A 22,757-nucleotide genomic window follows, 5' to 3' on the forward strand; every position below is an offset into this window, starting at 1 on the left:
AAAAAAAATTACAGAGTAATATCCCTTAAGAATACAAATGGAAAAAAAAATCCAAATGAAACACTAACAAATCAAATGCAGTATTATGTAAGAACCATACACATCATGGTCTTGTGAGTTTATTCCAGAAAGACATAGCTGGCTTAACACTTAAAAAGTCATTCAATATTATTTTAACAATGTGATCATTTTAAAAGATACAGAAAAAGCATTTTATAAAATTCAAAACCCATTCATAATAAAAACTATTAGTTGACTAAGAATAGAGAGAAACTTCCTCAATTTGATAAGATTATTTACCTAAAGCATACAAATAATATCACACTTAATGGTGACATAGTGTATGCTTCGCCCTAACAAGACAAGGAGATCTGTTATCACCACTTCTATTCAACATTGTATTGGAGTTCCTGCCAGTGCAATAAGGAGAGAAAAAAAAATTCTTTAATTGCAAAGGAAATAGTAAACTGTCTTTATTCATAAATGACATGATTGTGTACATAGAATATCCAAGGAATGTACAAACTACTAGAAGTAATAAGTGAATTAAGCAAGGCCATGTGATACACAGTCAATATACAAGTATCAGCTGTATTTCTTTATACTTGCAGCAAACAATTGAAATATGAAAATGTAAAAATAATACCATTTACAATAGGATTTAAAACATAATAAGGTACACAGGACTAAATAAAATGCATAAGAGTCTACAGTGAAAATCATAAAACAAGGAGAAATCAAAGAAGACCTAATGAAAGAAGAAAGAGCCTATTTCACAGAGGAAGATTTAATTGTTATGATGTCACTTCTCCCCAATTGGTCTATACATTTAATGCAATCCTAATCAAAATCCCAGGAGGCCTTTTTGGTAGAAATTGATAGGCTAATTTTAAAATTTAAATGCAATTGCAAAAAAACTTAGAATCGTCAAAATCATCTTTAAAATAAGCATAAAGATGGAAGATTTATGCTACCAATTTTCAAATTGATTTTACTATCAAGGTAAGTAATTAATACACTATGGTATAGGCATAAGGATAAACAAATAGACCAATGGAACAGAATAGAGTCCAGATAGAGGCTCACACATATACTGTTACTTGACCAATGAAAAAGACACCACTGCAATTCTAGGGGAAAGAAAGACCTTAGAATAAATGGTGTTGGAAGAACACAGCATCCAGATAGAAAAAAAATAAACCTTGACTCTTACACTCATACCACTCACAAAAATTAATTTCAAATGGATTGCAGGGGACTTCCCTGGTGGTCCAGTGGTAAAGAATCTGCCTTCCAATGCAGGGGATGCGGGTTTGATCCCTGGTCAGGGAACTAAGTTCCCACGTGCCGTGGAGCAACTACGCTCGAATGCCACAACTACTGAGATCGCGGGCCTCAATGAGAGAGCCCGCGTGCTGCAGACTACAGAGCCCACACGCCCTGGAGCCCAAGCACCACAACTAGAGAGAAAAAACCCACACGCCACAACAAACAGCCTGTGCCGAAAGGAAAAGATCCCACATGCCTCAATGAAGATCCTGCATGCCACAACTAAGACCTGACGCAGCCAAAAAATAAAGAAAATAAATTTTTAAAAAATGGATTGCAGATCTAAATGTGAAATCTAAGTTATAAATCTTCTAGCTGGAAACACAGGAGACTGTATGAGCGTGGGGTAGGCAAAGATTTCTTATAAAAGAGCAAAAGGTACTAACCATAAAGGAAAAAAAGATAAAATAGATTTCATCCAAATTTAAAACTTGTGCTCATCAAAAAACACAATTAAGAAAGTGAGGGACTTCCCTGGTTGCGCAGTGGTTAAGAATCCGCCTGCCAATGCAGGGGACACAGGTTCCTGCCCTGGTCTGGGAAGATCCCACATGCTGCAGAGCAACTAAGCCCGTGTGCCACAACTACTGAGGCTACATGCCTAGAGCCTGTGCTCCTCAACAAGAGAAGCCACCGCAATAAAAAGCCCACACACCGCAATGAAGAGTAGCCCCTGCTCGCTGCAACTAGAGAAAGCCCATGCACAGCAACGAAGACCCAATGCAACCAAAAATAAATAAATAAATAAATATTTTGAAATACATACATCTGCAAAGGATTTGTAACCAGATAGTACAAAGAACTCTTAAAACTCAATAATAAGACCACTCAGCTTTTAAAAATGGGCAAAACGTTTTCACAAACACTTTGCAAAGAAGATATACAAATGGTCAAGAAATTAAACGGAAAGACGTTCAACATCATTAGTCACCAGGGAAATTCAAATCAAAAACACCATGAGATAATACCACACACCCACAAGAATGACTAACAGTACCAAGTGTTGAGAGGCTATGAAGCTACTGGAACTTTTATATATTGCAGGTGAGTGTATAAAATGGCACCTCTTTTGAAAACTTTTTGGCAGTTTCAACCAAAGTTAAACATAAACCTACCCTATGACCCAGCAATTGCACTTTTAGGCACACAAGAAAAATGAGAGCAGACGTCCACAAAAAAGACTTGTTCAAGAATAAAACACCTTCATTACACCAAAAAGTGGAACTAATTCAAATATTCAACAATAGGATGGATAAACAAATTATATATTCATACAAATAAAAAGAGCAACCTACTGATACACGTAACTACCTGGATAAATCTTAAAATCACTACATTGTGTAACGATTCCAAGCACAGAGAGTGAGTACATACTATATAATTCTATTTATATGAAGTTTGAGAACTAATAAAAGCATCAGATGTTAACTATACTTATTTTGTTTATCATTTCACAATATACAAATATCATATGCAGATGTACAAGTATTGTACACCTGAAACTAATACGTTACATGTCATTTATACCTCAGTCATAAAAAACAAACAAAAACAAAAGGAAACAATGCTTACCTCTGGAGGTGGATATTGGCTGGGAAAGTGCACAAGAAAACCCTCTGTATGACACCTCTGCTCCACATCCATCATTACAGTCATTCTACCTCTGAACCATACCTAGAATCATCTCCTTCTCATGATCTCCACTGTCCCCACCCTAGGCCAAGTCTCAGCTGTCTCTGATGTGCAGGCCACAAGAAGGACCCTGTGCCTGAGGAGCGAATGGGAGGACAAGAGCCCACAGAAACTCATCAGATATGAGTGCTGTTCTTCTCTATGTGAATGAGCCATTACCACAAGACTTCCATTCCTACTGATCCAGAATTTTAACTGATTTTCTTTTGAGCTTCAATTGGTTTTTACAATATTTCCACTGCCTCAACCATGGAAAATGACATTGTTTCTATGGGAAAATGTATTCTGATTTTCAACAATTGATTAAAATTGATTAACTTTTTAGAACCCAGTCATTTCTTCATTGGAGATTTTCCTCTTGTTTTTTATGGTATTTTTAAGTATCTCTAAGTCTTTTTAATGGGTTTATTTTCTGCATTTCCAATCATCTTTGAAAATCACGCAGGGCAGGCTCTTCCATTACTTGTGTTTGTGTGTTAGAGCACGGCATGCAGCACTGGATGCACCGGGAGCACAGCTGAAATGCAGCAGGACCCTACGGTCCTCCCCCCACCCACCATGTCCTCTGCCTGCCTCTTGTCTGTAGAAAAACTTTAGTCAAAGTTGAGCTTGTATATACTCACTTGCAAATTTGCAGTTAGCCTAAACAGAGAAAATTTGAGTCAAGGTTTAAAACATTTTACAAGTAATTTAAACACAACATAAAACATATTTGCCAAGTTTAAAAGTAATTAATTACAAAACACAATTAAAGTAGTGGAGCAGGGCTTCCCTGGTGGCACAGTGGATGAGAATCCGCCTGCCAATGCAGGGGACATGGGTTTGATCCCTGGTCTCAGAAGATCCCACAGGCCGTGGAGCAACTAAGCCCTGTGTGCTACAACTACTGAGCCTGTGCTCTAGAGCCCGCAAGCCACATCTACTGAGCCTGCGTGCTGCAACTACTGAAGCCCGCGTGCCTAGAGCCAGTGCTCCGCTACAAGGGAAGCCACCGCAATGAGAACACTGTGCACCGCAACAAAGAGTAGCCCCAACTCAGGGCAACTAGAGAAAGCCCACGCGCAGCAACAAAGACCAAACACAGCCAAAAATAAATAAATAAAATAAATAAGTTTATTTAAAAAAAAGTAGTAGAGCATTAAAATTACATTTTAAAATACTAAGTTTTAAAAGTAATTCTTGTATTGTTCTGAAATTCTAAAACCGATTCAGTAGGGAGACATTAATATTCAGTTTATAAAAGTATTCATCAGTTTTCCTATAACTAGACATCTCTAGTACATTCAGAATTATCCAATTTACAAGTAATTCATTTATAAGTTAAACTTCCAATATGTAAAATGGTTGCATTAAAACACTTTTCAGAATTTTATTTTTAAAAGTACTATTATAGTATAAGTTCACATTTATAACTGAAAATTTTATGAAAGTTATCAGTCTAAAAAGTTACAGGTCCAAAGAATATTGATACTAATATTAATTAGGGTTGTCTAAACTGCTGTAAAAAGCAAAATTAAAAATTCGATAGCATAAACAAAATAGCAATTTACTTATCTCTCATGTAAGAGCCCAAGATTAATAGATCCAGATTAGAAGATCCAGTCATTTAGGGCCCCAATCTGATGGTGGACCTACTTCAATACATAGTCCCCAAACACCTCTCTAGTTATCATTATTCTAGGCTACAGGAAAGAAGAGTGAGCAGAAGTCCAGGGCAAACCATTGCCTTTTAAATAGGTTAGGCAGAACTTAGTGAGAACTTAGTCATATGGCCACGTGCAGCTGCAAGGGAAACTGGGAAATACTGTTGCTATTTGGGCAGCCCCATCCCAGCTACAGTCCTATAATGCTGTAATAGGAGGAAAACAGATTTTAATGAAGAGTTAGCAGTGTCTGACACCCCTCTAGCCACTAGTATTCTGTGTTTATCCTTCTCCTGATATGCTCATCCCCACCCCAAGGGAGACAACTCCAAATTCCATCCAGGTGCTACATCCAGCTCAAATTCTGGGATCTCTGGGTGACTTGCAATCATCTCCCTCAGACTCAGATTGGCTTTTTGTGGTCCAGCAACTCATTAACTCAAAGGAAGTCACTTACTTCTCCAACACCCGATAAACCATGGTCTAATAGAAACAAGATGGTTATATGAGAACTTCTTGTTCTTTAGTATTCAGTGGCCCTTCTGCTGCCATAAATCTTGGGGAGGGATAAGACAAGAGATTAATATTTTTGAAATCTCAAGGGAGATGCGTTTAGGCAACTGGAAAAAAAAGAAACCTGCTTTTTCTTTCTGAGAGAAAGTAGCATTAGACAGAAGAAAAGATATTTGGTGACAAAAGACATTCTATTTCATGGTATTTGATGGTGAGGACGCTAGTTAAATAAGGGATTTCTGGAGCAAAGTGAGAAGAGAATCCAGAACAAAAGTAAATAGTAGCTTTTTTTTTTAAAGAAAAATACGAACTTTTTGATTAGCTTGTCTTAAGATGACTATTGAGAGATTAATGACATTTTGATAATAAGAACCATATCAAAAAGACAGAACCACATCAAAACACAAAAACACTTTAATTACTGAGAAATATATATAACTCCATCCTTAAGCTTCTTTCCCTTTATTCTCCCATTAGGGTATGTTGATGTCCTGTGTTCCCCACTGTGTGTGTGCATGTGTGTGTGTGTTCATATAATTCAGACCATATTTTGAGCAGGAGTCTTCCTGATGGAGCCAAATGATTTCCAAAACCAAAGATCTATTTTTAAACATATTTTAAAGTAGTTGAAATAAGGAAAGCTATGCTCAGCTAAAAGCAGTTCAGCTACAGTGTAAACTGTAAAGGCAGGAGTTAAGCAAAGGATAAGGATGCAATAGAGAGATGAGAAATGGACAAAGGACTTGTGGCTAAATAAGACGTAAAAATGTCCTCATAAGGGAGCAGTATATATAGTGTTTGAAGCCAAGGCCTGAAGCCAGACTGCCAGGTGTACCGCCCTGCCTTTTCACTTACTTGCAGAAGAAGTGCTTGATAGTACTTTCTCCATGGGGTTGCTGAGAGGAATTCCTGTGTCCCTTCCTATGCTGCCTTTTGCACCATTACAAGGTAAACCCTTGAGAAATAACCATTGGTCTGGGAAGGATATTTCTGGGGTGAAGTCAGTAAGTCAAACCCAGGGCTGGGGACTTCCCTGGTGGCACAGTGGTTAAGAATCTGCCTGCCAATGCAGGGGACACGGGTTCAAGCCCTGGTCTGGGAAGATCCCACATGCCGCAGAGCAACTAAGCCCATGCACCACAACTACTGAGCCTGTGCTCTAGAACCCATGAGCCACAACTACTGAGCCCATGTGCCCCGACTACTGAAGCCTGTGTGCCTAGAGCCCATGCTCCGCCACAAAGAGAAGCCACCACAGTGAGAAGCCCGTACCACAATGAAGAGTAGCCCCTGCTCGCCACAACTAGAGAAAGCCCTCACACAGCAACAAAGACCCAATGCAGCCAAAAATTAATTAATTAATTAATTTTAAAAAACCCAGGGCTGGCATTATTGGCAACAAATCACCTTCAGCAAAGTTGACTCAGGCATTAGTAAAAGTGAAACTGATAGGTGGTGTTTTGGGGGGCTCCAAGGAGCTCCAGTCCTTTATGTCTCAAAGCAGAAAGAATTCAGTGAGAGGAAAAGTGATCAATAAGAAGTGATTTATTAGAATAGGATGCTTGCAAAGCTTATAAGCAGGCAGGCCAGAGGGTGCCATGCCCTGAGAATTTAGTAGGCTACAGTTTTATAATCAAAGGAAAAGTGGGGAGGGGGAAAAGACCACCTTGTTCCTCATTCTTTAGTAGACGTCACGCTTGCATCTCAGCTCCTCCTCCAGGCTGGGCGGGGGAGTTTTCTTGTCCTTACATGGTCAAGCTACGACTGTCATGGCACTATGGAAAACTTATTTCAGGTCTCAGTACAATGAGGGTCTTTCACTTTGAAATGTCACCTTTCCATAAATTATTGTTTTTTAAGTGTGCAGAGAGCATGTCCTAGGGGTCGTTAACTTACTGAGCTCACTGGGCAGGATGTGGGTCTCATACCACCATTGTTTTATTGTTTTGGGACATGTTTTGTCTTATGCTTCTGCTGCATGGGTTTTGTTGCTAAACAGGCCTGCTTGGTTTTGTGGTTAAGCAAACCTGCTTTCTTGAATGATCATTAACTTACAGGGGTCACCCATACTTTTTTCTTTACTTACAATCCCCTAGTGGGGTTAACTATTTAAGTACCTAATTTGTCCCTTTACCCTGTCCCTAACATAAGGGGTGCAAAGATGCATAGCATCAGCCACAACGTACCTCTCCCAGAAGCCCTTACACCTGTCAAAACAGACTCCTGGGTTGAATGAGCCCTGATTCTGACCCAATGTGTGAAATCTTATATCCATTACATTGGTATTTCGTGCATGATTTTGTATTTGAAGAATCTGTTACATTTTAAAAGTGGATATTTTGTGTTTGTAATCACACAGGTAACTGTGTGAGGAAAGCGCTTTTTTACAGTATTTTTATTTTTTTGAAATTATCTGTGTATCAGTCTTCTCTACTAAACTATAAGCTCCTCTAAGCAGGAAACTTAATCCCCTCACTCCTCACTGTACCCCAGCACCCAGCTCAGTGCATGGGTATTTTAAAGTAAATTTCTTCCCGTAGCACAGAACCAAAGATCCGATTTGTGGGGTTGGGGGTTGGGTTGGAGAGGTGGATGAGGGGCTGGGATGTGTTCTAACAGATCTCCTGAAAGATAGATGTTCTCCGCTTAAGCTTTTGGAGCAAGACTTGCTTCGGGGTTGTTGGTGACAGTTTCCCCTCACCAGTAGGAGTTTGTCACTATAAGACAACACCAGGAAGTTAAAAGTGAATGGGAAGGGCGGGTGATGGAGATTCCGACCCCTAGGGTCTCCCCTGAGAGTAGCTGAGAGTGCGGGCAACTGCATGTGAAAAACAGAGAGGTCATAGGGTTAATTTTTTCTGCCCAGAGCAGGTTTGGCCCACGTTTTATACCCTCTGTGGGGGTAATGGGTGCTGCTGAGTGGGCGGTGTGTTGGCTGAAAGGAGGTGGAGCTGAACAGCCCCTCCACATTGGCTATTGCTGCTGTTTGTACTTTGTTGCTTTACATTTCTTTGCAAAGAGCTGAAAGTGCAGTGCCCTCCAGATCGCAGCTGAAGGATCTGCCAGTGTTGGGGCAAAGGCAGCGAGGTCGGGTACCGCAGCAGAGCTCTCAGCTCTGGGTCTCAGCTCTGGGTCTTCCAGGTGCAGGGCTCACCCATCCAAGGTGTAGTAGTTCCCGGTGGTCCACGAGGACACTGGAATCTGGGTTCCCCAAAGGCACCTGATGTTGCAGCATTTATCTAAATGCCACATTCAAGCTCTTCTTTGAAAGATGTTAACTGACGTGTGCTTTCTGTCTTTTGTCATCCTTTCTTTAGGACAGGTTACACTGACCCAGCCTGGTGAAGATCTCTGGAGACCATGACCAAGAAAAGAATTGCTGTGATTGGGGGAGGAGTGAGTGGGCTCACGTCTATCAAGTGCTGCCTGGAAGAAGGCTTGGAGCCCGTCTGCTTTGAAGGGACTGATGACATTGGAGGGCTGTGGAGGTTTCAGGTAAATCTCCTGGTTCCTTAATACTTGGAACTCTCACCGTAACTAGGTGCATAAGATATTTTACCTCGTGTCAGGAAGTATGACGGGCTTCACAGTGATTAAACCTGCCAGACTTCAACCTGATGACCTCCTCTCAGCAGCCATCACCTCAGGTTCTATGCAGGTTCCTCTTTCCCTACGCTGGCAGCAAAATGGGACGCAGGTATCACTCGTTTTTCCCTTTACTGATGTCTGTGAAAATGGCACAGAGATCATTTTCATTTACAGATCTTCCTTGATTTACAATGAGGTTACATCTTGATAAGTCCATCGTAAATTGAAAATATCCTGTTACAAATGTATTTAATACACCTAACCTACCTAACACCATAGCTGAGCCTAGCCTACCTTAAACGTGCTCAAAACACTTACGTTAGCCTACAGTCAGGCAAAATCATCTCACACAAAGCCCATTTTATAATAAAGTGTCGAACAGCTCATGTAATTCATTGAATGCTGTATTGAACATAAAACAGAATGGTTGTTTGGGTACAGAACGGTTGCAAGTCTATCAGTTGTTTACCGCCCTGATCCTTCCAGCTGACTGGAAGCTGCCACTGCCCAGCATCACCAGAGTATGATACAAAATATCGCTAACCGGGGACAAGATCAAAATTCAAAATTCGAAGTGTGGTTTCTATTGAATGTGTATCACTTTTGAACCATTGTAAAGTCAAAATATCACAAGTTGGGCACTGTCTGTAATGAGTTTTGCCGCTATCCAGAAAAGCGTAACAATTTTGGTGGCGGGGGGTGTAGCAGAATGGCAGACATGTAAAGTGGTTGCTCTTGGTCTGCGTTCATCGGGAAGTGATCTAGAATACTGCTTACAACTCCTTCCCGGAGTCCCCCTTTTCAATCTCTTCTAACCTTACTGTTTTTTTTCTTTTCTTTCTTACCTTCCTTCCTTTGTTGCTTCCTTCCTTCTTTACTTTAAACAGTTATCTAATGTTTCTAGTGCTTGAATAGGATATAAAATGCCTTCCTTGCTTTGCACTTTTCCTTCACTTGAGAAATCAAAGCAGTTGTCCTGTCTTCAGGGAAGGGCAGAGGGCACCTGCAACTGGGTTTTCTTGTCCTTGCACAGACTCAGTTTTAAAGTTGAGTTGCTTTAATATGCACACCCAGCCCTGCAACTTGTTACTAACAGTTAAGGTATCTTCTTACTTAAATGATAGTTAAGCTTATTATATGTCAAAGAATATCACCCTCCTTAACTGATCTCCAAAGCAACATCCATTGGGTTTGCTTTTCAACTCACTTTTTAAGCCAGTGAATGGTATTAAGGTGTCCAGATTTGTTTCATATTTCACAAAACGAACACGGTGTTGGCCAGCTACTTAAAAGTGGTTTCATTCGTTCATAGCATTCCTTAGTAGAAGAGCAGTACAGTTGTTTTGCATCTTGGCTCTGCCTTGGGGACTAACTCTATTTGACAATCGTCCTTATTCGGATCTAGGGCGGATACGCCTTAGCACACCACCCATGCCTCGGTCACAATCAGTCTTGGGCATGGGCTGAAAAGACTGTTAATAAATATTTTGTAATCAATAGAAAATTTTACTTTTGAAATCCAGCCACAACATAGTGTAGAGGTTAAGAGCACGTCTGGGTTCAAATCCTACTGTGACGTTGGGGAAAACCATTAAACCTCTCTGTACCTCTGTGTTGTCATCTTTAAGAAGGAGATGATACTGGCACCCACTTCATAGAGTTATTGTGGGGATTAAGTGAATGAATAATTATGTCATGACTAATAACAGTGGCACAATAATTGCTAAACATCAGTTATTACTCAGTAGGCCTAGAGTGTGGCCCACACATTTGGTGTCTGGTAAGCATCCTAGCCAGGTCTGGCAACTACTGACCAGGCATGAAATTAGTGAAGGGTCCACCATCCTACCTGATTGTCAGGTTTTATTTCCAAAGTGGTTTAAACTTCCTCTCTGTTAAAGATCCAATTTGGAGTTTTTTCTGATTATACTCTTGGCAAAATTTCAGCACCTTATAAACTGTTTTCTTGAAAATAAATAAGCTATATTTCATCATAATGCTCTGACTGCTGTTAAGACAGACCACATCTGTGTCTATTATATTATATATAACATACATATATTTTACATATATTATAAATGCACACACAAACACCACTATATTTCTAGAGCCATGGGGGATGCCTGGCATATATTAGGCACCAAATATATTTACATTTTATAAATGAATCCTAGAGAAGCAAAATATCTTGGGTGGCTGCTTAGAATGCTTGTGGAAATAGAGACCTTCATTCTCACATATTCCACAGTTACACAGTTGTGGAGCCTGAGGTATTATAAACATCCATTAATTGCAGATTAAACATGTTTTACATGCTGATGCTGGTTTCCTCAAGAATTGCCTCTGAGATCTGCTTTTCTATGACCCCCTTGCTTGTTACTTGGAGTCTTCCTCTCACCCATCCTACCCACCCTAAATTTTCTGTAATTCATTGGGGGTTTCATATATAGGATCATCTCAAGTGCTTTGGAATTCCACCATTGCTACCAGGTGTCCAGTAAGCCACTGGGAACTCAGGGCTTCCATTTTCTCTTTCTTGTAACAGGTCTCAGGGACTCAGTTTAAATTTCTTTCTTCTTGATCTCCTCATTAATATTAGACCAGACTGATGGTGAAAAGTTGGTAGTAATGTGAGACATATCACTTTAATTTTCATACTACAATATTACTTTATGAATGAAATAGCTTAAAATGATAAACCCTTATGAAATGCTGAGGTTTTAAGAAGTATGTAATGCTGGAAAATAATTTTTAATATTCTTTAGTCAATCTGAATTTTAAAAATCCTTAAAGTATACCAAAGCAGTGCTTCTCCAAGTTTAATGTGCACATGAATCACTGGAGCTTTTGCTGAGGTGTACATTGCGATTCATTAATCTGGGGTGGTGCCAAGATTCTATATTTCAGGTAAAGCCCCAGGTGATGTTGATGCTGCTGATCTGATAACTACAGTTCACGTAGTGAGGTTCTGAAGTGTATATGTGATACAAAGGTACCACACGGATACAATATAATGTAAAATGAGGCATATTTAATACATTTTAATTTAAAGTATGAAATTAAGTAATAAACACCCTTAGATGAATAGGTGTTTTTAATTCTTAAATATCAACACCCCCCCCCCAAAAAAAGACAACTGAATGGTTACAAAAATACTTAAAAGACGGTAACTGTAGAGCAGTGGCTGTCAGCTTTGGCTGCAACACTGAACAATCACCTGGGGAACTTTAACAAACTTTAACAAATACTGATATCAGTCCATCCAGATTCTGGTTTTATTGGCCTGGGGTGTCAATAAAGCTCTCCACTAGTTATTTCTAATGTGCAGCCAACATGGAAACCTTTGCCCTTCAGCTTTTACCCCAGCTTTCCCAGGTGATAAATGAGGATGACATTGCGTGTTTAAAACAAAATCGATAACAGTTCATTGAACAAACATTTCTGAAGCTCAGACTTTGTTAGATGGTGTGGAGATACAGAGTTATATAACCTCCTGCCACTGCCCTCAGGCACTCTGCAGTTTAGCTAAGGATGTATGGAGAAAAGACTTCTGAGGTGGATGGGATAAACTCTGGTGCCCTGAGCTTTCCGGGGCCAGCACACCACCTCTTACCAGCAGATCTCAACCTTGTCTACACATTAGACAAGGAGCAATTAAAACAGGGTCTCTGGGAGTAAGGACCAGGCATTAGTATTTTAGAGTTCCCCAGATGAGTCCAGCGTGAAGACAATGCTGTGAACAACAGTCCTAAGACAGCTTCTGTCCCTCAGGATTCTGAGAGTCTGTCAAAGCAACAGAAGCTCCACACTGTTCTCACTCCTCTCACTGAAGGGGAGTCATTTTTCTCCTTTCTTCTGCCCTTACTATTGTCTCCATTCCCTTCAGTTCCAATTACACTACCCTACGTCCCCCGTTCTCTCTTTTCTCGTATGAACTTCCTACTCAATGCGAGTCATGTGCTTAGGCAGGAAATAGAATCAAGATACATCTCTAGAGGGCAGATTATTCGCCGATGGTAGGAAATACTAAAATGCAGGAGCAGAAGCTTCTTTTTCCACTCACTGACCCAGTACTGCTCTGCCCTCACTCTCTTTTGTAAAGCAGTGAGTTGACAGTAATGAACCCTACGTAGGATCCAATCAGGTGTTTAGAAGGGCTTGAAGGTTTTTGTTGACATACAATAACACTTTGTTGTCTTAATTACTTGAAAAAGAATACAAATATATTATTATTGTCACAGGGGTAAGATCTGTGATTCATTTAGCTTAGTGACGCCAACAGACCTGCTGTGGAAAGCATGGCTCTACTCCTTGTACTAAACTTTGAACCCTTGGAAAACAGGGACAGACTTGTATTTTTTAGCATTAATATAGTGTTTTTATTACAGAGAGATTTTAGAAATATCTACTGAATGAATGAATGAAGTCAAATTTGATAGTTAGGAATGTGTCTACCCCTGCCCCCTCAAACATCTTGGTTCCAAAAGGACCCTACCACTCATTAATTTTTTCAAAAAAAACGTACTATGTAAAAACAACATGTTTAAATAAACTTTGAATTTTAGAACTGTGTTAGATTTACAGAATTATTAGGAAGATAGTACAGAGTTCCCATATACCCCATGCCCAGATATTATTAACCTCTTATATTAGTATGATACCTTTGTCCTAATTAATGAACCAGTATTGATACATTATTATTAATTGAAGTCCATGCTTTATTCAGATTTACTTAGGTTTTTTCCTAACGGCCTTTTCCTGTTCCAGGTGTTCCCATCCAGGACAACACATTACACGTAGTTGTCATGTCCCCTTAGGCTCCTCTTGGCTGTGACAATTTCTCAGACTTTCCTTGTTTTTGATGACCCTGACAGTTTTGAGGATTACTGGTTAGGTATTTTATAGAATGTCCCTCAACTGGGATTTGTCTGATGTTTTCATCATGGTTAGACCGGAGTTATGAATTTTGGAGAGGAAGGCCTTAGAGGTAGGGTGCTGTTCTCATCACATCATATCAATGGTACACATTATCAAACTTATCACACTGATTGATGTTAACCTTGACGACCTGGCTTGAGATGGTGTTTATCAGGGTTTGCCACTGTAAAGTTGCTCTTTTTTTTCTCCCTTGTCATACTATATACTCTTTGCAAGAAAGTCACTAGGCACAGTCCACACTTAAGGACAAAGTTGGCTATTCTAGGCCTTTTTTCTTTCCACATATATTTTAGAATCAGTTTGTCAATATCTACAAAATAGCTAGCTGGGATGTTGATTGGGATTGTGTTGAATCTACAGATCAAGTTGGAAAAACTGACATCTTAACAATACTGAGTCTTCCAATCTATGAGCACAGCATATATTTCCATTTATTTATATCTTTGATTTTCTTCTTCTGTGTTTTATGGTATCTGCATAAAAGTCTCATACATATTTTGTTAGATTTTTACCTAAGCACTTAATTTGGGGGGAGTGTTATTATAAATGGTAGTTTTTTTTAATTTCAAAGTCCAATTTTTCATTTCTGGTATATAGGAAAGTAATTGACTTTTGTATATTAACCTTGTATCTTGCAACCCTGCTATAATTGCTTATTAGTTCCAGGAATTTGTTTTTTAAACCTTTGAGATTTTCTACATAGTCATATCATCTGTGAATAAAAATAATTTTATTTATTCCTTCCCAGGCTGTATACTTTTATTTCCATTTCTTATCTTATTACATTAGTTAGGATTTCTAGTACAGTGTTGAGTAGACGTTGTAAGAGAGGATATCCTTGCCTTGTTCTCAATTTTATGGGGGGGAAATTGTCCATTTTCTCACTATTAAGTATGCTGTTAGCTGCAGGTATTTTGTAGATGTTCTTTATTAAATTGAAGATGTTTCCCTCTATTCTTAGTTTGTTGAAGTTTTTTATCATCAAGGTGTAGTATAAACAACATTTCTACAAAAATAAAAGAAAAAATCCTACCTCCTTAATAAATCAATTTTTTTCCTACTTTGAAGTTTTATTGATTTAAAATAAATAAAATATACTCATATAACAGGCGAGAGATTATACAATGTATAATTATATGAACATGGATAGACATAGGTATACAATTGCCCTAGGCATACATAATATTATATATTTGGTGATTAGAATGTGACCTTAATTTTGTAATATTACTTTTTCCACTTAAAGTTATATCATAGGCCATTTTCAGTGTTCCTATACAGATTTCAAAATCATAGTTTTAAGTATCTCCAAATTCAATCTCTATAATTCACTCATTAATTCATTTCAAAGCACTTATTAAGCATCCACTATATATGAGGTACTGTTTTGATGATAGAGATGCAAAAAATAAGACACAAATCCTACTTTCGGGTACCTCACAGTCATAGAAAGAAATGCAGAATATTGTGTGTTCTAATTTGCCTTGATGGCAATCTGAGCAGAGAGTTTTGGCAGCTTGGAGGTTGACTGTGGCATTTAACTCAGTGGAGAGAACAAGAAATACTTCACCAAAGAAATGACATTTGATGTGACTCTTGAATTATAGATAGGAATTTTCCAAATGAAGGAGCAGTACTATACTGTTACAAAAGTTTAAAGTTGTGAAAGAGTCTGGAATGTTTCAACAACAATTTAATGACTCAGAAGCTTGAAATTAACTGAGGAGAGCACTAAATGAAGATAAAAAGATAGATTGGGATAAATTGTGAAACATGCTGAGTTTCAAAATAAGAAATTTGGTTTTCCAAATGGAATCAGTTGAAGCTATTAAGCAGTGGGGTGACAGGATCTGCTTTGAGTTTAGCAGGATACTTAAGGAGTGGTGTGATATGTAAATTCTGCATCATATTGAGATACCATAATTTATTAAACCCTTTTCCTATGGGGGGAGGGAGGAATTTTAAGTGGTTTCTAATTAATAGCTATTTTAAATACTATAAAATGAATATATCTATGCATTTGATTTTATATTATTTTGCAATTTTCCTTACAGCAAACTTTTGTGAATAAGATAAAAATATCTTATTCAACTGTTTTTGAAATGAATTTTGATGTATTTCATTATTTTGTTATGCATTTTGTGAAATTTATTTCCTTTTTTTATATGTACCTTTCTCAGTATAATTCAATGTACATCTATTAAATATCTACTAAGTGCTATTTATAGTTTTATATGCTGTGGGAAAGATCATGAATACAAGTCAAGGGGCTTACAGTCTAGTTGGGGAGATAAAGAATAGACTCTAAGACATTATGGAGGTCTTTGAATCCTAAGCTGAAAAATATAAACTAGAGAAAATGGGGCAGCATCTAAAATTTTAATTAGGGCAGAGATACAACCATACCCTAGAAAGAATATTTTGGTTGAAATAGGTAGGATAGATTAGAAGAGACTTGTGGAAACATTTTTAGCAGCCAAAGGGAACGAGATCTTGAAGTATAGGGCAGAGAAATGCGAATGGTCTATTCAGGTTTCTGAAATTGAAAAATTCTTCTCTAAAAATGGGAGGAAAATCATCTCTAATGTGGGCAAAACCAGTGAACACTCTCCTTTGTGGCCATTTAATGTTCAGTAACATCCAAATATCTTTTTCTGGAATAAAAAGAGAAGAGGGGGTCCAAATTGGTTAAGGAAATTTTCCATAATCAAAACAATTTTTAAAAATTCTAGTAGAGTTGAAAAGTCATCGTTTGTGATATCTCAGTGACAGACTAATATAACAATCTGGGTAGATATGGTGCTATTTTATGTGATCACTACAACACCTCTGTGAGGTAGTTATTAGAAGTTTTTGAGGAAGCAAAGAAGATAACCTTGATGGGGAAAGAACAGTGAACTGGGGTTAAATGTCAGCTAGAGCAATGCCTCTCTGCTTTCAGATGCATCTGAAACTCTTGAGGACTTTGTTAAAAGGCAGGTTCCGATTCAGTAGGTCTGGGGTGGGGCCTGAGATTCTGCGTTTCTAACAATCTCCCAAGTGCTGCCCCTGCTGCTAGTCCACAGATCCTACTTTAGGTAGCAAAGATCTGGAGCAGTGGGTCTCAAAATTGCAGTGAATTTTGTTGGGCATTAAATGGTTCTGAGACCAATTCCAGTGTGTGTATGTGGGTGGCGGGTGGTCCCCAGACACCAGCAAACAATTCTCAAACAGTAGCAGGATGTCCAAGAATTAAACTCAATTCTGATCCCTATCTACCCAGAGACAGCATCAGATTCCACAAATTGAGGGCTCAGTCCTACAAGACTTCCCCCTCGACCCCACTTCAGACACCAGTCATAAGCCCTGGTTATTACCTGGGCTTCTGACCAACCAGCTACAGATTGGAGGTTTCAATAACCCCCTCCTTGGATTTGGACTTCAGTTGCCAGTCTCAAGTCCAGGTTGTTACGTATACTTCTGACCAACTGACTATAAATCAGAAATTCCCACGAACCCCTCCCCCATTGGGTTTGATTAATTTGCTAGAGCAGCTCCAGAATACAGGAAACCCATTTACTCACTAGGTAACTGGTTTGTTATAAAAGAATATAATTTAGGAACAGGCAAATGAAAGAGATACATAGGGAAAAGGACACTGAGCTTCCATGCCCTCTCCAGGCACACTGCTCTTCTCTAATCTCTTCTGTTCACCATCCTGGGAGCTCCCTGAACCCCACTCTTTTGGGTTTTTATAGAGAATTTATGAAATAGGCATGATTGATTAAATCATTGGGCATTGGCTATTGATTCAACTTCCAGCCCCTGTCTCCTCCCCAGAGGTCAGGGGATAGGCAACTGAAAGTTACAACCCTCTAATCACAGGGTTTGCTCCATTGGTAACCAGCCCCCACCTTTAGTTGCTTTCTAAAGGTCACCATACTAACATAACAAAAGACACTTTGTATCACTCTCAACACTTAGGAAATTAGGAGAGTTTTGGGAGCTCTAAGCCAGGAACTGTGGAGAAAGACCAAATATATATGAGAAATATATTTTGACCATCTGGATAACCAAATATATATTTCTTATAAATCACAATATTGTAGGCATTTAACTTATTTCATTTTTATGTTATAAATAATGCTATCGTTAACATCCTTTAACATAAATCTTTGTCTACAATGCTGAATCTTTCTTTAAAAGGCTATGTTGCAAGGGTTTCATATTCTTGCCACATTGCTGTCCAGAAAACATTGTACTAAGATCTCATTTCACCTCATTTTTGCTAACACTGAGTAATTGTCTTTTAATTTAGTAAAAATGAGGTAAAATGGGAACACATAGTGGACAGAATATAAGTTAGTACAGTGTTTCCTGGAGAACAATGTGGCAAGTGTATGAAACTCTTGAAACTTCCCTAGGCTTTGAAATATATATACTATTTAAAAGATTATTACTCAGATGGGCAGTTCTCACTTGGAGTCTTATGTCATGGCAATCAGGTAACAGCTGGGACTGGACGTGTGCTGTGACCTCTCTGCTCACATATTTAGAACGTCAGCTGGGATAACTAGAACTTCTGGGGGCTGGCTGCACATCTCTCTATCCCAAACATGCTCTTCATGTGGCTAGCTCGGGCTTCCTCACAGGATGGTGGTCTCAGGGTAGCTGGACTTCTTACGTGGCTGCTGACTTCCACCAGAGCCAGCTTTCTAAGAGACCCAGACAGAAGTTGCAAGACTACCTATCACTTAGTCTTGGAAGCCATTCAGTATCATTCCAACTGCATGCTGTTGGTCAAAAGCAAGTCATAAAGACAATGTAGATTCAAGGGGAAGAGACTGCATGAGGGCACAAATACTGGGAGATGTGAAGGGTTGTGGGGAGGGGACTTTTCTTTAATTGGCATTTCTTTCAGAAAACATTTTCAAATGTTTGTTGGCTGTTTATAAACCATGACCTTAATTCTCTAGTTGCTCTGAATGCTTTTTATTTACTGCAGGAAGAACCTGAAGAAGGAAGGGCCAGTATTTACAAGTCAGTGATCATCAATACTTCTAAGGAAATGATGTGCTTCAGTGACTATCCCATCCCAGATCACTATCCTAACTTCATGCACAACTCCCAGGTCCTGGAGTATTTCAGGATGTATTCCAATGAATTTGACCTTCTAAAGTATATTCGATTTAAGGTAGGGAATTTCGTGGATATCTCTGTGTTCTGAGTTGTTTGTCAAGTAAATGAATAACTGGTCTCATTTACCGGTGCTTAGATTGGTTTGATATGCTCATGTATCTATCCTATCCAGACTCCACTCTGTCTTCTCTGTGTCTGAAAATATTCATGGAAAGGTCCCTCTTCTATGTATTTTGACTGCAGATCCGGGAAGGCACCTTCACTTCATTGCCTTCATTCTATATCATTTGATTACAATAAAACAATGAGGGAAACTGACAGGTATGGGAACTTTAAAACCTTCTGGTTCCACCACTTGTTCCACAACTTGCTGCTTAGCCCATTCATACTTTCTGAAGTACTTTCCAGTGCATTATTTATGTGATCACAACAACCCAGTGAAGTAGGTATTGAAAAGTTATGAGGAAGCAAATAAGTTAACTCTGGCATACAGGGAGGAACATGGAATTGGGAAGCAAAAACTTGAGTTCTAGTCTTTGCTCTACCACTAATCAACTTGTGACTTCAGACAAGTAAGTTCCTCAACGTTGATGTGTCTTAAGTTTATTTGTAAAACAAGATGATTGTACTAGATCACTTCATTTGTTCCTTCCTGCTGTAAAGTCTTCCGTGATATTCCTATCATTCTAAACCATGACCACAAAAGAATCGATATTTCTGACAGCTGGCAAAAAGCCCAAATCTTCTACCTTCTGATCATTCTACTAAATCATGACTCTTTCTCTTTAACAACAAAATTAAAACGGCAATATCCAGTGACGACTTCCAAAGTCAGTCATTTACAGCCTAGTGGTCCTTCTCTTCACTTCTTTAAACACTTATTGAACAGGTTTGTTACCATACTAAGCACTGAAGACACAAAAACAAAAAAGATTAGTGATTTCACAGTCTAGTTAAGGAGATAGAAAAATGAAATTTAATTGTAAACATAATTATTAAAAATAAAGAGTTACAGAGTGATAAATGCCACTGAAATCTATTCATTGCAGCTCAGAGGAGGGACACTTAACCCATCAGGGCATGAGGCATCAGGCACCAGGGAAATTTTCTTAAAGGAGATAATAGCAAGCTAAATGTTGAAGGGTGAGTATCTCCAAATGAAGAAAGAATAAAAGAATGATCCAGGCAGAAACACCAGCCTGTGTAAAAGTAAGAACATGATAGAGAGGAACAAAAAATAGTATAGGATGGCTCGGGTATACAAGAGGGGTATCTCTATTAGTCAACCAAGACATTATGGTCATAAACCCAGAAGCACATAGGAACACATTCTTAATGTTTCCTTAACCTGGGTAGAGTAACCCATATTTATTATTATTTTTTAAAGCTAAAAATTGTGCCACTGACTATCCTACCTCACACCTCCTTTCTTTATAGTTACTTGTAAAATGGGCATTTATGGGAGTCAAAGAGAGGTTCATTTACGTAAAATATGAGCCACTGAGATGTTTTTCTACTCTATTAGGAAAGGGAGCCCTCTAGCTCAGTCACAAGTTTAAGGCCAGACAGTGAGAACAGGACTTGAGGTAAGGAGGCATCAGAGAGTCTCAGGATGTCTGGGGATATGGGGAGGAATAGGCATTTAGTGCATGGAGTGTCTCAGAAACACAAGAGAAGCCCAAACTTTATTCAAGTATCACATTGCCTTAGAGTATGGTCCAAGAGAACTAGTAATTTGCACTTTTCTAGAAGCAGAGGAGAGTGCAACATTAGTCTGCCAACTCTGTTTTATTTAGCTTGCTTCATGGAAGTTTTCTCACTCTGACCACAGCCCCAAACAAAAAAGATCTGATTTGTGGAGTATGAAAATCAAATATCCCTGCATGAGGCCTGTTATGTGGTATCAGCCCTTTGTTTACCCTCTGCAAGGAGAGTCCTGTCAGGGAAGATGTCCACTATATAGGCTGTGGTTATAGTCTCCTGTGGCTACCCCTTTTCTTTTCAGACCACCGTGTGCTGTGTGAAGAAGCAGCCTGATTTCTCCACTTCAGGCCAATGGGAGGTGCTCACGGAATCTGAAGGGAAAAAGGAGGTGAATGTCTTCGATGGAGTTATGATTTGCACTGGCCATCACACCAATGCTCACTTACCCTTGGAAAGCTTCCCTGGTAAGTAGCCTACAAGGAAGGAAGACACTTGAACCATGCCTGTGACCTGATCCCTAAAAAATGGGAGGATTGTTGTCTGAGTGATTCCTACCTTGGGATGAAATAAGGCTTATCCTAATTCTGCATATTCTGGGGTATGGGGTACCCCAGATGATGGGGTAACTTGTATTAATGCTATTTAGGAGGTAGAGATAACAGTAATTTGGGGGACTAGAGGAAAATTAGAAGGCTCTATATTTAGTTTCACAATAATTTTAGTTTTTTTAAGGATAAAAGTTGATCTGCGTTAGATTGAATGCGTTAGATTGTTAGATTGAATGAGGGATTTTTTCTTTTTTAATTTTTATTTGGGTATAGTTGATTTATAATGTTGTGTTAGTTTCTGCTGTACAGCAAAGTGAGTCAGTTACTCATATAAATATATCCACTCTTTTTTAGATTCTTTTCTCATATAGGTCATTACAGAGTACTGAGAAGAGTTCCCTGTGCTATACAGTAGGTACTTATCAGTTATCTATTTTATATATAGTAGTGTGTGTATATGTCAATCCCAGTCTACCAGTTTAGGTGTCCCCCCCACCTTTTCCCCCTGGTAACCATAAGTTTGTTTTCTACCTCTGTGAGTCTATTTCTCTTTTTTAAATAAGTTCATTTGTACCATTTTTTTTTCAGATTCCACATATAAGCAATATCATATGATATTTGTCTTTCTCTGACTTACTTCACTCAGTATGACAATCTCTAGGTCCATCCATGTTGCTGCAAATGACATTATTTCATTCTTTTTTATGGCTGAGTAGTATTCCATTGTATATATTTACCACATCTTCTTTAACCTGAATGAGGGCTTTTTTAGCAATTGAGGAAATAAACAGAAATATTGAGTTTCTAAGGAAGAAAATAAAGCTTAAAGAAAGAGTTTAATTACAGTCTTTGGCCTGGATTTTCATTCTGAGAGGAAAAAAGCACTCTATGTATAGTTTAGAGTATATAAGAACATATATACTCCAATTGGAATGGAAGTAGATATTTACAGATGATGAAAAGAGGGGGTGGGGGCTGGGCAAAATAGGTGAAGGGGATTAAGAGATACAAGCTACCAGTTATAAAATAAATCAGTCACAGGGTTGTAATATACAGCACAAGGAATATAGTCAAAAGACTGTAATATTGTAATAACTTTGTATGTTGCAAAATCTATAAAAATATCAAGTTACTATGCTGTACATCTGAAACTGATATAATATTATAAGTCAACTACACTTCAATTTAAAAAAAAAATAAAGAGGATGAAAAGACAAAAGAGAATGGAGGTTTTTGGAAGCAGTTTGGATTTGTGAGTCCACAGGTCTAAAATACTAACAGATCCTGAGTTAAGCAGACTACTTATAATAAGGAAATCACAAGGTTCCACTCTGAGGCTATGGGAAAAGAAAACAGGCAAAAATATTCAGAAAGGCAAGAATGCACCTGAGTAAAAGGAGAACATACAGAGAATATATGCATAAACTCTACACACTGCAAAAAAAAATGAATGATTTAACAAATGATATCAGATAAACCATCACCCAGTAATTATTTTCCCTTCTCTTGCAGGAATTGAGAAGTTCAAAGGACAATACTTTCATAGTCGAGATTATAAGAATCCAGAGAGTTTCACTGGAAAGAGAGTCATTATAATTGGCCTTGGGAATTCTGGAAGCGATCTGGCTGTGGAAATTAGCCACACAGCCAAGCAGGTTTGAATTAGTAAATTATTTACTTTGCT

General features: G+C 38.5%; 1 protein-coding gene across 1 annotated transcript in view; it reads left to right on the forward strand.

Moving 5' to 3' along the window:
- The window catches only part of LOC132369469 (flavin-containing monooxygenase 5-like), a 72,626-nt gene that overhangs the window by 34,794 nt on the left and 15,075 nt on the right, over positions 1 to 22,757 (forward strand). Inside the window, exons 4-7 of the mRNA XM_059929197.1 lie at positions 8,495 to 8,672; positions 18,688 to 18,876; positions 20,827 to 20,989; positions 22,586 to 22,728. Of these exons, the coding sequence (XP_059785180.1) occupies positions 8,538 to 8,672; positions 18,688 to 18,876; positions 20,827 to 20,989; positions 22,586 to 22,728 (630 nt within the window). The 5' untranslated portion in view covers positions 8,495 to 8,537. The remainder of the gene's footprint in view (positions 1 to 8,494; positions 8,673 to 18,687; positions 18,877 to 20,826; positions 20,990 to 22,585; positions 22,729 to 22,757) is intronic.

This window comes from Balaenoptera ricei, chromosome 1, assembly GCF_028023285.1.
Source record: "Balaenoptera ricei isolate mBalRic1 chromosome 1, mBalRic1.hap2, whole genome shotgun sequence".
Taxonomy (NCBI): domain Eukaryota; kingdom Metazoa; phylum Chordata; class Mammalia; order Artiodactyla; family Balaenopteridae; genus Balaenoptera; species Balaenoptera ricei.